At 38.2% G+C, this 12,957-nt stretch overlaps 1 protein-coding gene across 1 annotated transcript in view; it reads left to right on the plus strand.

The window, feature by feature from the left end:
• Positions 1-12,957, plus strand: part of LOC130922717 (inactive phospholipase D5-like) — a 94,588-nt gene that overhangs the window by 60,643 nt on the left and 20,988 nt on the right. Inside the window, exon 3 of the mRNA XM_057847677.1 lies at positions 9,411-9,597. Within this exon, the coding sequence (XP_057703660.1) occupies positions 9,411-9,597 (187 nt within the window). The remainder of the gene's footprint in view (positions 1-9,410; positions 9,598-12,957) is intronic.

Consider the following 12,957-nt stretch of genomic DNA (forward strand, 5'->3'; position numbering starts at 1 on the left):
ATTCAGGTGTGGCAAACACAAAAACATTAGCAAGCTTTGGAAAGCATTGTCTAATGGAATGAGAAGGGACAAACAGCCTGGAGTCATAAAAAGTATGTGCTGTAATATTCTGTTACAGAATTATCCGAAGTACCCTAAAGTGCACACGGCGCCAATATCGTTTTGCTCACATCATGCAGGAGTGAGTTAGAGACACGGCACTGCCGAGAGCCGTACGTTTGTGTTAACGTTGAAGTTATATGTGCTATTAAAGAAACAAGAGTGCCAGCACGCCCTGTGTGGTATATCTTTGCTAAGAAAAATCACAAAACAAAACACGTGCACTAATCCCGAACCTGAACGCACCCCAAGTCGTGGATGACAAATAAACAGCAGAGTAGACTCGCTACGGCTGGTAGTTTCTTCAATTTATTCAGAGTAAGTAACGCACCACTTTTGACCGTCAGTAAAAAATAATTAATTAGATTACCCCGTTACTGAAAAAATAACGCCGTTATGTAACGGTAAGGCGGTAACCCAGAAACGTTGAAAGACCCATATCGGACCAATAAACAAAAAACAAATATGTCTGGAGCTGCAAGAAATTAAAAGCCATATCTACAGTATTTCACAAAACGAACAGCAAAGCAATTGAAGCAAAGGAAGAATTTATTGAACACGCAAAAAAAAAAAAAAACACGTGATCACGAAAAGGGAAACACAAAAAGGGTCCGTGACAGTAGGTTGGGATCCCCCCCCCCCAAAAAAAACCTGGGAAAATCACGGTGAGAGGCAGATAAACAAAAATAAAACAAGGCAATGATGCAACTGGCAATGTAGAGGATATAGAAACTGTCAAATGGCAGCAAGTCAATATCTCGGCAAGCCACTTAGGATCAGTTTAAAGACACTGCTAATGAGCTGGAATTGGATGCAGGTACGATGTTGGGAACTCATTCCACATCCCTCTAACAAAGCAATCTGACCAGCAGCAGAACGTGCCAAAATCATGCCAGTTGTCGTACTAGCTTTGCTTGCTAGCTAGCACAGATATTCTCCCAGTCCAGCACAACCGGACCCCACCTCCTGCGCACATTGCGTACATAAAACATGGCGCCCTCCGTAGGTCAAAACATGTACTAAATATTATAGATTTTTAAATCAATGGCAATAACATGTGTTTTTAATAACATATTTTAGTAAAAGAGAACAATTATGGTTTATTAGAGCCTACAAGTCCTTAGCTCCAGGGTAACTCCGAGAGAGTTGCTCTTATGGCTTCGCTCTAAACTGAATTCTACATTTCCCAGAGCTTCTGTCATCCCACATCTTTGACAGTTGTGCAAAGTGTGACTTTGTTAACGACTCCGAAGCAGGCAAGGTGACAGATTAAGTGCAACCGTGATACGTTTTTAACGACTCACGCAGAGCCTTATTTGAGCCGTAACTCATAATCTATCATTGGAAAAGCAGGCTGTTTCTTCCACTTCGTTTACCACTTAAATTATTACACAATGCACGTTAGCCTGCTTGAGTGCAGACTGCATGCAAAGCTGGAGAATTCACACACATAGACCATTTAGCCCAAATGAAACATGTTATAGTAAAAATTGGTGCTCAAACGCAGGAACGGGATCACAATTAGGCTAAATTCTATGAGTGTTGACTTTATTTTTGCAGTTACTCTTATTAATTATTCATTAAATGATATGTTTTGTTATTTTAATGTGCCTATCTACTAGGGATGTCCCGATCCAGGTTTTTGCACTTTCGATCCGATACCGATATTGTTTTGCACTTCCGATCCGATACCGATACTGGCCGATACCGATACCGACCTATCTGAGCATGTGTTAAAGTTTAAAGTTATTTAGCCTCCTTACTTAGTTGTCAGACTCATGTTTAAAAAGGTTTTAGTACTCTTGATGACAACTAGCCAGCTTAATTAGGTGAGTTTGAATAACACACAACGGTTGGTAACAAGAAACTGACCTGTTTATTCCGTGACAAACACAAAACATTATAAATAACAAACAGAAATGGCATAGTCAGTCAGTAAAACGTGCAAATAATATTGTAAACTGTCTTAAAAAAGTAAATACTCCAACAACCTCAGCGGAAAATCCCACAAATCCCCAAAGCTATTAGATGCTTGTAATGTTTCGTGCATTAGTTACAAAAATTGTATAAAAAGCCTCTCAGGTTTAAATAAACGACTATTTCAGTATCAAGTTAACATTTTAAAACAGTAAATAAAATACTCAAGTCCCCATTCTGTATCAGCAGCTTTAAACTACAATCATTTAATTTTGCGAATCAACTGTTAAAGTTGTTAAAATTGCTCCCGTTATTCCATAATTTCCCTTCTGTCTACTTTCGACATGTGAAAGTTTTAAAACTGTTTTGAAGATAGATTCAAGTCAAGATTTTGCCAATTTAGGAGTAGTTTAGATAAAAAGTTAATGAGGTTCGCTTGGAAGGTTCACAACAGCCTACTAGGGAAGTCTTCTGCTTTAAGATGGCGGCTGTTTACTAACGCATCTGGTTTTCAATACTTCAATGTTGCTAACGCAGTCGAGTCTGTCATGTAGCATCTGGTTCTATATACATATGATATCTATTATCTCCAGTAAAACGACATTGACGTAGTTTGTAGCAGCTGTCAGCAGCAGTCAGGTATTCTTGTGTTTTTTATCCAGCGGCATGAGTTGAGCTAAAGCCGTGAGTTGAGCATTGGCATTACCCGGGTCCAAGACAAGTTATGTTTACTTTCGGGACGCAATGCCGTCAGTTTCTCATTGCGTCCCGAAGGCCGTGCTGTGTATTAGTTCTGCTTCACTTGACATATTTCAATAATCGGAATTTGGATGTTTGTGAATCGTTCTCGAATCCTCCACGGCCAAATCGCGTGTTGGATGGTGCGTCTTTACTCACGTGAGATAATGGCTCGTCATCCAGAATGATTTCTTCGGCAATGACTCTTGTTATTCCCTGGGCTTTGGGACTGTCGAGTGCCAGTTTGTCACGCATAGCAAAAGTTTCTGCCTGTGTTAGTTGCGTAGGAACTTTCTTTTTGTCTTCGGTTTTCTTAACATACTCCTCATATTGTTTGTGGTGGTATTTCGCTAAATGCTTGATTAGGTTGGTTGCATTAAAACTTCTTACAGCTTTACCACTACGCTTGACTTTATTGTGGCATATGTTGCTCTCTGCCTCTTAATTTTTGACGTCCTTTAAGGTGAAATGATCCTACACAGCTGACATTTTTACCTATAAAGTCTCTCGGTAAATTGGGAGACGGTAATGTAAATGTAGTGTGTTGAAGGTGTGCCGTAAAATGCGGACCGGATTTTAGGGAAACCGAAGCAAAAACTGGAATGGATTATGTAAATCGGTGCGCTGGAAAACCCGGACCAAACTTGAAAAAAAAACTGGATCGGAAGTCTGGATTGGAATTTTTCCGTGTTCCGATCCGATACCGATGCGCATTTTTTTGCCCATATCTGCGTCCGATCCGATCCAAATATCGGATCGGGACATCTCTACTCTCTACAGCACAACACTACTTTCTTCTATATTGCTTGATATCACGTACACAGTTTACACTTTACAAGGCAGTGTGAATCGCACATAGTAATTGCCTCGTGTCAGGCTGGTGTGCCTCGTAAGCAGGTTACTGTTGATCTCCAGGCTCCTGCACAAAAAGGATAGCTAGAGGCCCGAATTCCATGATGCTTTTAGCACTTTGTGAACACCGCCACCAAGTGCAGCTGTTCCATTTTGCGGTCCGCTGAGCGCAGCTCCAGATTGTCGATAACCCTTACAAAACCAGGAGATTAAAGGCAGTGATTTAAACTGCACTATGTGCTGTCTTTCAATTACTGAATGTAATCCAGAGGAAGAGTGAACATCTCCGCTAGTGATTTTGTGAAATCAGCGTGCAGCCATTATGAGTGTTGTACGATGTCTGACCTTTGGCCACGTCCCAAAATTTGAGCGAGCTTGGCTTCTGCTAGGAATTTTAAAGGAAGAGCTGGCGAGTGCCAGAAAATCAAACCCGTGCCAGCAAATGAAACACAATGTGACCTTCAGTGAGCAAGCGCCCGCTGAGCACTATTGGACACAAAGGTGATTGATATTATTACAGAACCCACCACAGGGGGTCTGCCGTAGCCTAGTTTAATCATGTGGCTTGGTCAGAAATGTTAGTATCAGTAAGAGAACTGTATTTGAAATCTCAACATGTGCCGGAAAGTCTTAATTTTGATGACGTCTTCGTACCAATATCATTGAAAAGACAGTAGTCAGTGTCATTTGGGCAAAAACGTATTATTGTAACATGACTGCTTTTTTGAGCAACTGGCTCTAAAAAGGTTTTAAAGAACTATTCGTCTATCACCCTTTTTTGCAAATTCTCCAAATAAATTTTCCATTTGTGCATTGGTAACATTTGAACCATTTTCATGTAAATTTTCACATTTCATGTTACAGTGTATCACAAAAGTGAGTACACCCCTCGCATTTCTGCAGATATTTAAGTATATCTTTTCATGGGACAACCCTGACAAAATGACACTTTGACACAATGAAAAGTAGTCTGTGTGCAGCTTATATAATAGAGTTAATTTTTTTCCCACTCAAAATAACTCAAAATATAGCCATTAATATCTAAACTAGGGCTGTCAAAATTATCGCGTTAACGGGCGGTAATTAGTTTGTTTAATTAATCACGTTAAAATAGTTGACGCAATTAGCGCACATGCCCTGCTCAAACAGACTAAAATGACAGTACAGTCTAATGTCCGCTTGTTACTTGTTTTTTGGCGTTTGGGTCCAACTGATTTTATGGGTTAGTACTAGGGTTGTTCCGATCATGTTTATTTGCTCCCGATCCGATCCCGATCGTTTTAGTTTGAGTATCTGCCGATCCCGATATTTCCTGATCCGATTGCTTTTTTTTGCTCCCGATTCAATTCCAATCATTCCCGATAATTTTTCCCGATCATATACATTTTAGCAATGCATTAAGAAAAAAATGAATAAACCTCGGACGAATATATACATTCAACATACAGTAGTACATAAGTACTGTATTTGTTTATTATGACAATAAATCCTCAAGATGGCATTTACATTATTAACATTCTTTCTGTGAGAGGGATCCACGGATAGAAAGACTTGTGACTTTGTATATTCTGACTAAATATTGCCATCTAGTGTATTTGTTGACTTTTCAGTAAATTATACTGTAGTCATGCCCAAATGCATGATGGGAAGTGGAACCATGACTGTGCGTAGAGCTACCAATTGATATATCTTCTCTGCGTTGGCAAATAACATAAGGTGTTAAGATAAAGGTCAATTATCTTAACCCTGCCCCACCAGTTGTTGCTCAGTGTCAGTGAGTCAGCTGTGCTACACAATGACTGGTGGAGGTGAAACTCCTGAACTTTTTCCCCCATCAAAGAAAACGAAATCGCTAGTATGGGAATACTTCGGCTACAGAAAAGTTAGCCAACCGACATGTAAAACATGTTGGCTGCCATGTTTGGTGGCTGCCTGGGAGGCAATACTTCCAATATGATTTCGCATTTATACAAAATTAAAGGTTAGTAAACACTGTCATGAACGTTTCCCACCAGCTACGAGAGTTAACTCTAGCGTGTTTAGTGTGTCTAGCGGCGGTAAAACGTGTTTTTTTTTCTCTCTGGCAACTGTCTGTTGCGAAAGAGAGTGTGTGTATAATGTAAACGAGATACGAGTCATACACATGTGCTTTTGACTGGAAAATAATTCAATTATTTTTTTTCTGATGGTAATAATGTTGAGCTGTGGGTTTAGGCTCACCTAAAGGACTGCATTTTTAAAAACATTTTATTTAGAATGTTTCACTTATTTTTTAAATTTATTGTAACTTAACATTATACTTATGTTCCAATTTGCTAATATGTTTTGAAAAATAAAAATCCTGTTCAATGGAGAAAAGTTTGTTTTCTTTTTTTACACCCAGATACATATCTCAAAGTAACACATTTTAGAGCTGTAATTGCAATACCATGAAACCATAATATTTTGGCTTAAGGTTGTCATACTGTCAGAATCTCATACCGGCACATGCCTATTTTCAATACAAGGGTCACGATGTCGATTATCTCACAATGTGGCGGAACAACGATTATCAATATATGGATCAGGAACTCAATCTATAATATTCTACAATACCACTATTAAAGAGGGGGGAAAAGCTATTTCTAAGTGGAAAAATGCTATTTTATATATATAATCTGAAAAAAAAAAAAAAAGTCTATTGTCTTCCTCGCAGAACATGAGAATATTTCAGTGCAATTTCTGTAAATACAGCAACAGTACTATATTATTATAATATTCTAGTTTCTTACTTGACTGACCTAACCCAAAAATACAGCCAAATTGTGTAACAAGGCCCTTAAAACGTAAAATAAGGTAATATTATTATGAAAAAGATGAGATGATCAAAAATGTCACTGCGACTACAGCAATACTTGTATCATATGCTTGTATTACGTCAGTACTCATTTACATGTGTGTGCTCACTTAGTTTTTAGTATACTGGATCATCATTTTGTTTTTCCTATTGTGTTGCCATTACAATTTGCGTGCATCACAGACTCTCCTTTGCCTCCCATTGGTTAGTAATTACGTAATGTTTCGTTCTTACTTAATCGTCTGTACACCTCAAATATAACATTGTTTATGCTTCCGCTGCAGTATTGAGTTCGTGATAGTGTCTTGTTCTGTTGTCGTTTTATCCTGTATCATGTTTGTCTGTTCTTCCTGATGTGGTGTAATCACATCTAGCCTAATGCTGATGCAAGCACAATAACTGTCAATTAAATTCACATCCACACTACAATATATGATGATGTGGTATAATGTTTCCTGGTGAAAGCCTGTGAAGATACTTTGATGTTCCTCATTAAGCTGGTTGCCTTGTGAGAGCAAATTTGTCAAGTAATTGTCTCTGAAGACAGGAAATATCACTGCTAAGCCACTACAGCTGGTCCCCAGGTTACAAACAAGTTCCATTCCTACGCTAGCGGCGTAACCTGAATTTCCTAAATCGGAAATAACCCTTTAAGTACCCCTCGAAGGAGATGGTACCGTTTCTCGTAGGCACCGTCTAACTGTTTGCATTACTCTAACACACTTAATATAATCAATCAGTGAATAGTATCGTTTCTCATATTTACTGTAGGACTGTTTGTATTACTCTAACACACCTAATATAAAATAAATAGAACTTACTGTATACCATAGTTTAATGAAAAGCAGCAGAATATAGGGCATAAAAGATACACAACGCCATCTCATCACAGAAGCCCAACGTGTACGTCATGAGCAAGACTGACGCACCAACTCTCGCAATCAGTTCTCCCGGGCACTCCAGGACAAAAAACAGGGCGTTCTGTCCTAAAACAAGTAGCGTCAGAGAACGCCCGATATCCAACTGAAACACAACTGACAAGACTCCAAGAGCCCCCTTTGATGCTGAGGTGGCAGAATCCACATCCTCGTTGCCCAGACAACTGTAACTCCCGAATCCTCCTGTCCAATCCACAGAAAGACAATAATCCCAAACACACCCTTATTCCTGCCCACGGCCCGCCCCGCGAGAGCTTTCAAAAGCCTGAACATTTAGATAACAACTGCGCTTCTCAGGGACATTTCGATGTATCCGTTGTTTTGCTGACCCTGGATCCAGCATTGCCTCTCCGTTGTCTGTTTTTGCCTTGCTTTTTGACCATTGCCAACAAATAAATTGTCAACTTGTTCCCGGTGAGCTTTCTTTAAACCGTTCAAAATGGAGTCAGTACAAAGGGTTAACGCTGGCGTGAACGCGTGGGGTTTGGCCCTCCCGGCTGACTTGCTGGAGCTGTGCCAGTGGAACGCCATCTGGTTCGGCTGCCGCTGTTCCGGCGGCTTGGCTGGGAGGGCGAATTCCTTCACCTTAAATCTCAAAATAACTATCCAAAAAGTCCAAAAGTATCATATTTTGTTTAATGATGGAGGATACACTGCTCTCTGGTGGCAACGTTGGGTCTTGCTGGACTGCCGCCTTGTATGACTATGGAGTATGGAGGTCCAGGAGTGCAAAATTAAATAAATAAATAAATACACAATTAAATAAATTACTAAATGTGTCAATAAAATGCTTCTATTTCAATATTTATTTATTTTTTAAAATTTATTTCAACTGAGAGCTCATGCAGAACCTCAGCAATCGCTGCCATGCTCGTTCAACTCACACCCCGCCTAGTTCACTCCCGCCCGAGTTTGATGAGCCAATGGCAGATAAAATTATTTCATGTAGTTCAAGGGAACATGAGTGCAAGAATGAAATAAATAAAAAGTTAAATTAATACATTTGAAATAAATACATAATGAAACCCTTGAAACAAAAACAAGTTTAAATAAATAAGTAAATGTTGGAATAAATAAATATATATTGGAATGAATAAATGTTGGAATAAATAAACATGGAAATAAATGTTGAAATAAATGAATATAAATTGAAATAAATAATAAAAATGGAGATAAATGTTGAAATAATTAAATATAAATTGAAATAAATAAATAAAAATTGAAATGAAGAAATAAAAATGTAAATATATAAATAAATATTGAAATAAACAAATATTGAAATTGAAGCATTTTAATGACACATTTAATTATTTATTTAATTGTGTATTTATTTAATTTTTGCACTTGGAGGAGCAGACTCAGACGTCTGACATGGATAAAGGATAGCTGCGCTCTGGTTTGGCTGACATAAGGCTATAAATTGTTTCAGCTAATCTATGTTTGTGTATGCATTTGTAATTAGGTTTACAGCTACAGTTTGTGAAGTTACGTGTGAGCTATTTGCTATGAGAATTGTAAATACGTTAGAATTCAAAGCATTTAAGGTAGCGGACTTTTGTTAGGCAAATTAGGCTAATTACTAAATTTACATGTTGATCAGATTATATGGACGTTTGAACACCTATTGTTTGGTGTCAAATGTTTTATTGTTAAAATGCATGTCGTTTTGAACATAAAAGTACATGAGTGTGTTACAGCTTTACAAATTGTCAAAAGTGAAGGAAGTAAAAAGCTTCAAAAAGCAAAATTGCCTTGTTTGCTGTCTGTAAAGCTGAACAACTTCACCTTTAGTGAGGACAGAACACATCATATTAAAAAAGTAAATTAAAAAATAAAATACTGTGAAGTATAATAAGGTACTGTTTATGCGACTAAAAAAAAAAAAACGACTGGAGACAAAATGGTAAATAAGACTGGCGTCATAAAGTCGAAATTGCATAAGTCGAGTACGTCGTAACCCCAGGACTACCAGTTAGACAACTGTTAGAACAGAAAAATACCTTGTATTGGTTTTTCTTTCTTTTACTCAGAGCGGTTCTGGTGGAGAACATTCCGGAAGACATCGTCTTCTCGAACAGCACCGCGTCCCACCTCCCGCTGTCGGAAGGGCTCTTCGGCCTATTGGATAAGGCCATTCGTGTTGTGGAGATCGTTTCCCCACTGTGGCTCCTCAACTCCTCTGAATACGAATCCAGTTTCCAGCCAGCAGCTAGACAGGTACAAACTACTGGTTAGGAATAGGCAATTGGAAATGGTCCGCTGAAAACCACAACGTGCTTGACTTATTGCGGCGTTATCAATTAAATCCTTTTATCTATGCATAACATTTTGTGCAATTTAAATTGTACAGAATTCAAACTAAAGTGGCCTTCTTTGTTCAACTTCTAACTGAATTCTGTCACGAGAGGAAGCTACCACAGCTCTTGTGTTGTACTTATTGTTGTTTTGGCTGCATTAAATGAGCTACTCATTTTGGGTTTGGGATATGACTAACTATTATTGACTTGGCTTAAAAGGTTCTGACGCACACATACAGCGCAGTATATCAGATTCAGGACTAATAACATCTAGCGGCTGTTCATTAGGAGGTAATGGCTCCTCCTCGGAGGCTTCAGGACAAGAAGAGCTAATGGCTTTTTAGCCTGTAGCAGCACAGCTGCATGTATGTGCGTGTGTTCCGTGTAAGTTTCTGTAGATCAGCAAACATTTTGCTGAATAATGAGGTGCATTAACTAACTGTTGAGGTTGTTAAATTCTTGAAAAGTGTGCAGATTAGGTACGGTTTGTAAATATGGACAATCGATCCACTTTGATCAAAGAAATCATTTTCACATATCCCTATCCTAAGCAATTATCAATTTTTTTAATACTGTCCAATCTGCTTGGATAAAGAGACTGATCTAAATGTTATGCCTATCCAATATTTACAATGGGAGATGCTTATGTATGGATAACACTTGGGGGAGACTGGGGCAATCTGAGAGATTTTTATATTTGCTCACCTACAAGTGAACTACAACAATAAACCAGTAAAGTTTACATACCGTAATTTTCAGACTATAAGCCGTAACCCACCAAATTTGACACGAAAACGGCAGCCACAGCTGTCCTCACTGTATTTACACCAAAGGATATTAACCGGTAACACTTTATTTGACAGCGGCATCATAACACTGTCAGGAGACCAAATGAACCACTATGAAGCTTTGAACGAATTGGCTGCAAAGCTTCATTGCTTCAAAAAGCTTCATTTGGCCACAACTGCTTCCTTGGGGGAGACGGTCAACCTCTGATGCCACTTGATGTCAACACTGTTGTCGTCCAGCATGCCTCCTAGAATGCATTGCAGCGCTACAGATGTATATAACAATCAAAATTCATGTTCTGTGCTAATTACGTCTTCAGTTACTGTTCTAGTTGTTTCATTAATTGGTAGTTATGCTATTCGGCAACACTTGATTTGACAGTGAATCCGTGGTTTCACGGTATCATAGTATTGCAATTATAGCTCTAAATGTGTTATTTTAAGACGTACTGGTTGAAAAAAAAAAAGTCTTCGTTTTCTCCCGAAGACTGGAGTTTTTGGAGTTTTTCCTTGCCGACATGAAGGGTCTAAGGATGGGGGATGCCCAGGACTTGAATTTATTTATTCATCTTTGTTGCTTCGTTTGATGTTTCTGATTGTGTATCATATTGCCTCTGCAAAGCTCTTTGAGACAACATTGTTGTGATCCAGGGCTATACATATAAAATTGAATTGAATTGACAGTGATGCCATAAGACTGCCATAAGACCATCATAATTATGACATGACACTGCCATTATTATTAATGAATGAATGGTACATAAGACCATCATAATTATGACATGACACTGCCATTATTATTAATGAATGCCGATGACAGATGTCATTTTCTGCCATCTGGCAAATTATCTCGAACTTAATGACATCTGTCATAAGCATTCATGAATGCCCATGACAGTGTCATGTCATAATTATGATGGTCTTATGGCAGTCTTATGACGCCGCTGTCAAATTGTAACCTGTTAACCTATATTAATCAACAATTAAGCCGCACTGGACTATAAGCCACAGAATTCAAAATGTGGGCAAAAAGTAGCGGCCTATAGTCAGAAAATTATGGCATTTCCCATTAATTTAGGATGTTTCCTAGCAATGGAAATGATCAGGATGTACTCAGGATGCATAGTATGGAAAATATAACTTAAAAAAAAACAAAAAAAACATCTAAAGTGCAAACTAAGACAGACTAGAAGAATTAAAGTTACAGTTACTTTATCAATGTTAATAAAAAAAAATAAAAACATAATGCAAATGTTGTGTAAAGTAGAATCCTAACAGGTAGCTTGACAATAAAACAAAACAATTTTTAAACACCTGAATGCAACTCAAGATCTACTACATGATAATAGAATATCTTCATACATTATAAGTAGGCGTGTGCCGGTTACCGGTTTAAAGGTATACCATAGTAAGAAAACTTAAGGGTTTCAAAACCACTAAAATTTTCCGTCATACTGTAGTTACAGTATTAGCTATTTTTGAGGTCCCAAAACTAGCGAGAAATCCGTGGCTTGCATCGGCAGTGCTCACCCATCCTCTTCCAGTTGTTGCTCCGTCCTGTGCCTGTCAGTGACACTACACCTGAGCTTTCTCCCCCCTCAAAAATACAGTAGATGAAAGTTGCTAGTACTTCGGCTACCGACAAGAAACAGACGGCCGCGGCTTAGAGGAGGAAGGTCAGATGACGTGCAGGCAACCCCTCCAACATGATTTCACATTTAAGTGACCCTAATCCATCATTTTACACAAAATGTAAGTTAAGTAAACGCCGTCAGGAACGTTTCCCAGAGTTCACTCAAGCTAGTTTAGTGTGTCTAGCGATGGTAAAACAAATACTATAATGTAAGCTTGTTAATGAGGCAGACAACGTGGCGAGTTAGCATGCCAAAATGGCTAACTACTTTCCTCTGTACCATTAGCCTACTTTTGTAAAGTCTTCAGCCACTGTAAACATCTGCCAATTTGCAAATATGTTGTGAAAAAATTTTTAAAAATCATGTTCAATGGAATATTTTTTTTTCAACCAGTACATCTTAAAATAACACATTTAGAGCTAAAATTGCAATACTGTGATAACGTGAAACCACGGTATTTTTGCTTAAGGTTAGCATACCGTCAAAATCTCATACTGGCACATGCCTAATCATAACATAATATGACAAAATTACTAGGGCTGTCAAAATTATCGCGTTAACGGGTGGTAATTAATTTTTTAAATTAATCACGTTAAATATTTGACGCAATTAACGCACATGCCCCGCTCAAACAGATAAAATGACAGCACAGTGTCATGTCCACGTGTTACTTGTGTTTTTTGTCGCCCTCTGCTGGCGCTTGGGTGCGACTGATTTTATGGGTTTAAGCACTATGAGCATTGTGTAATTATTGACATCAACAATGGCGAGCTACTAGTTTATTTTTTGATTGAAAATTTTTACAAATTTTATCAAAATGAAAACATTAAGAGGGGTTTTAATATAAAATTTCAATAA

The sequence above is a fragment of the Corythoichthys intestinalis genome, chromosome 10 (genome assembly GCF_030265065.1).
Source record: "Corythoichthys intestinalis isolate RoL2023-P3 chromosome 10, ASM3026506v1, whole genome shotgun sequence".
NCBI lineage: Eukaryota > Metazoa > Chordata > Actinopteri > Syngnathiformes > Syngnathidae > Corythoichthys > Corythoichthys intestinalis.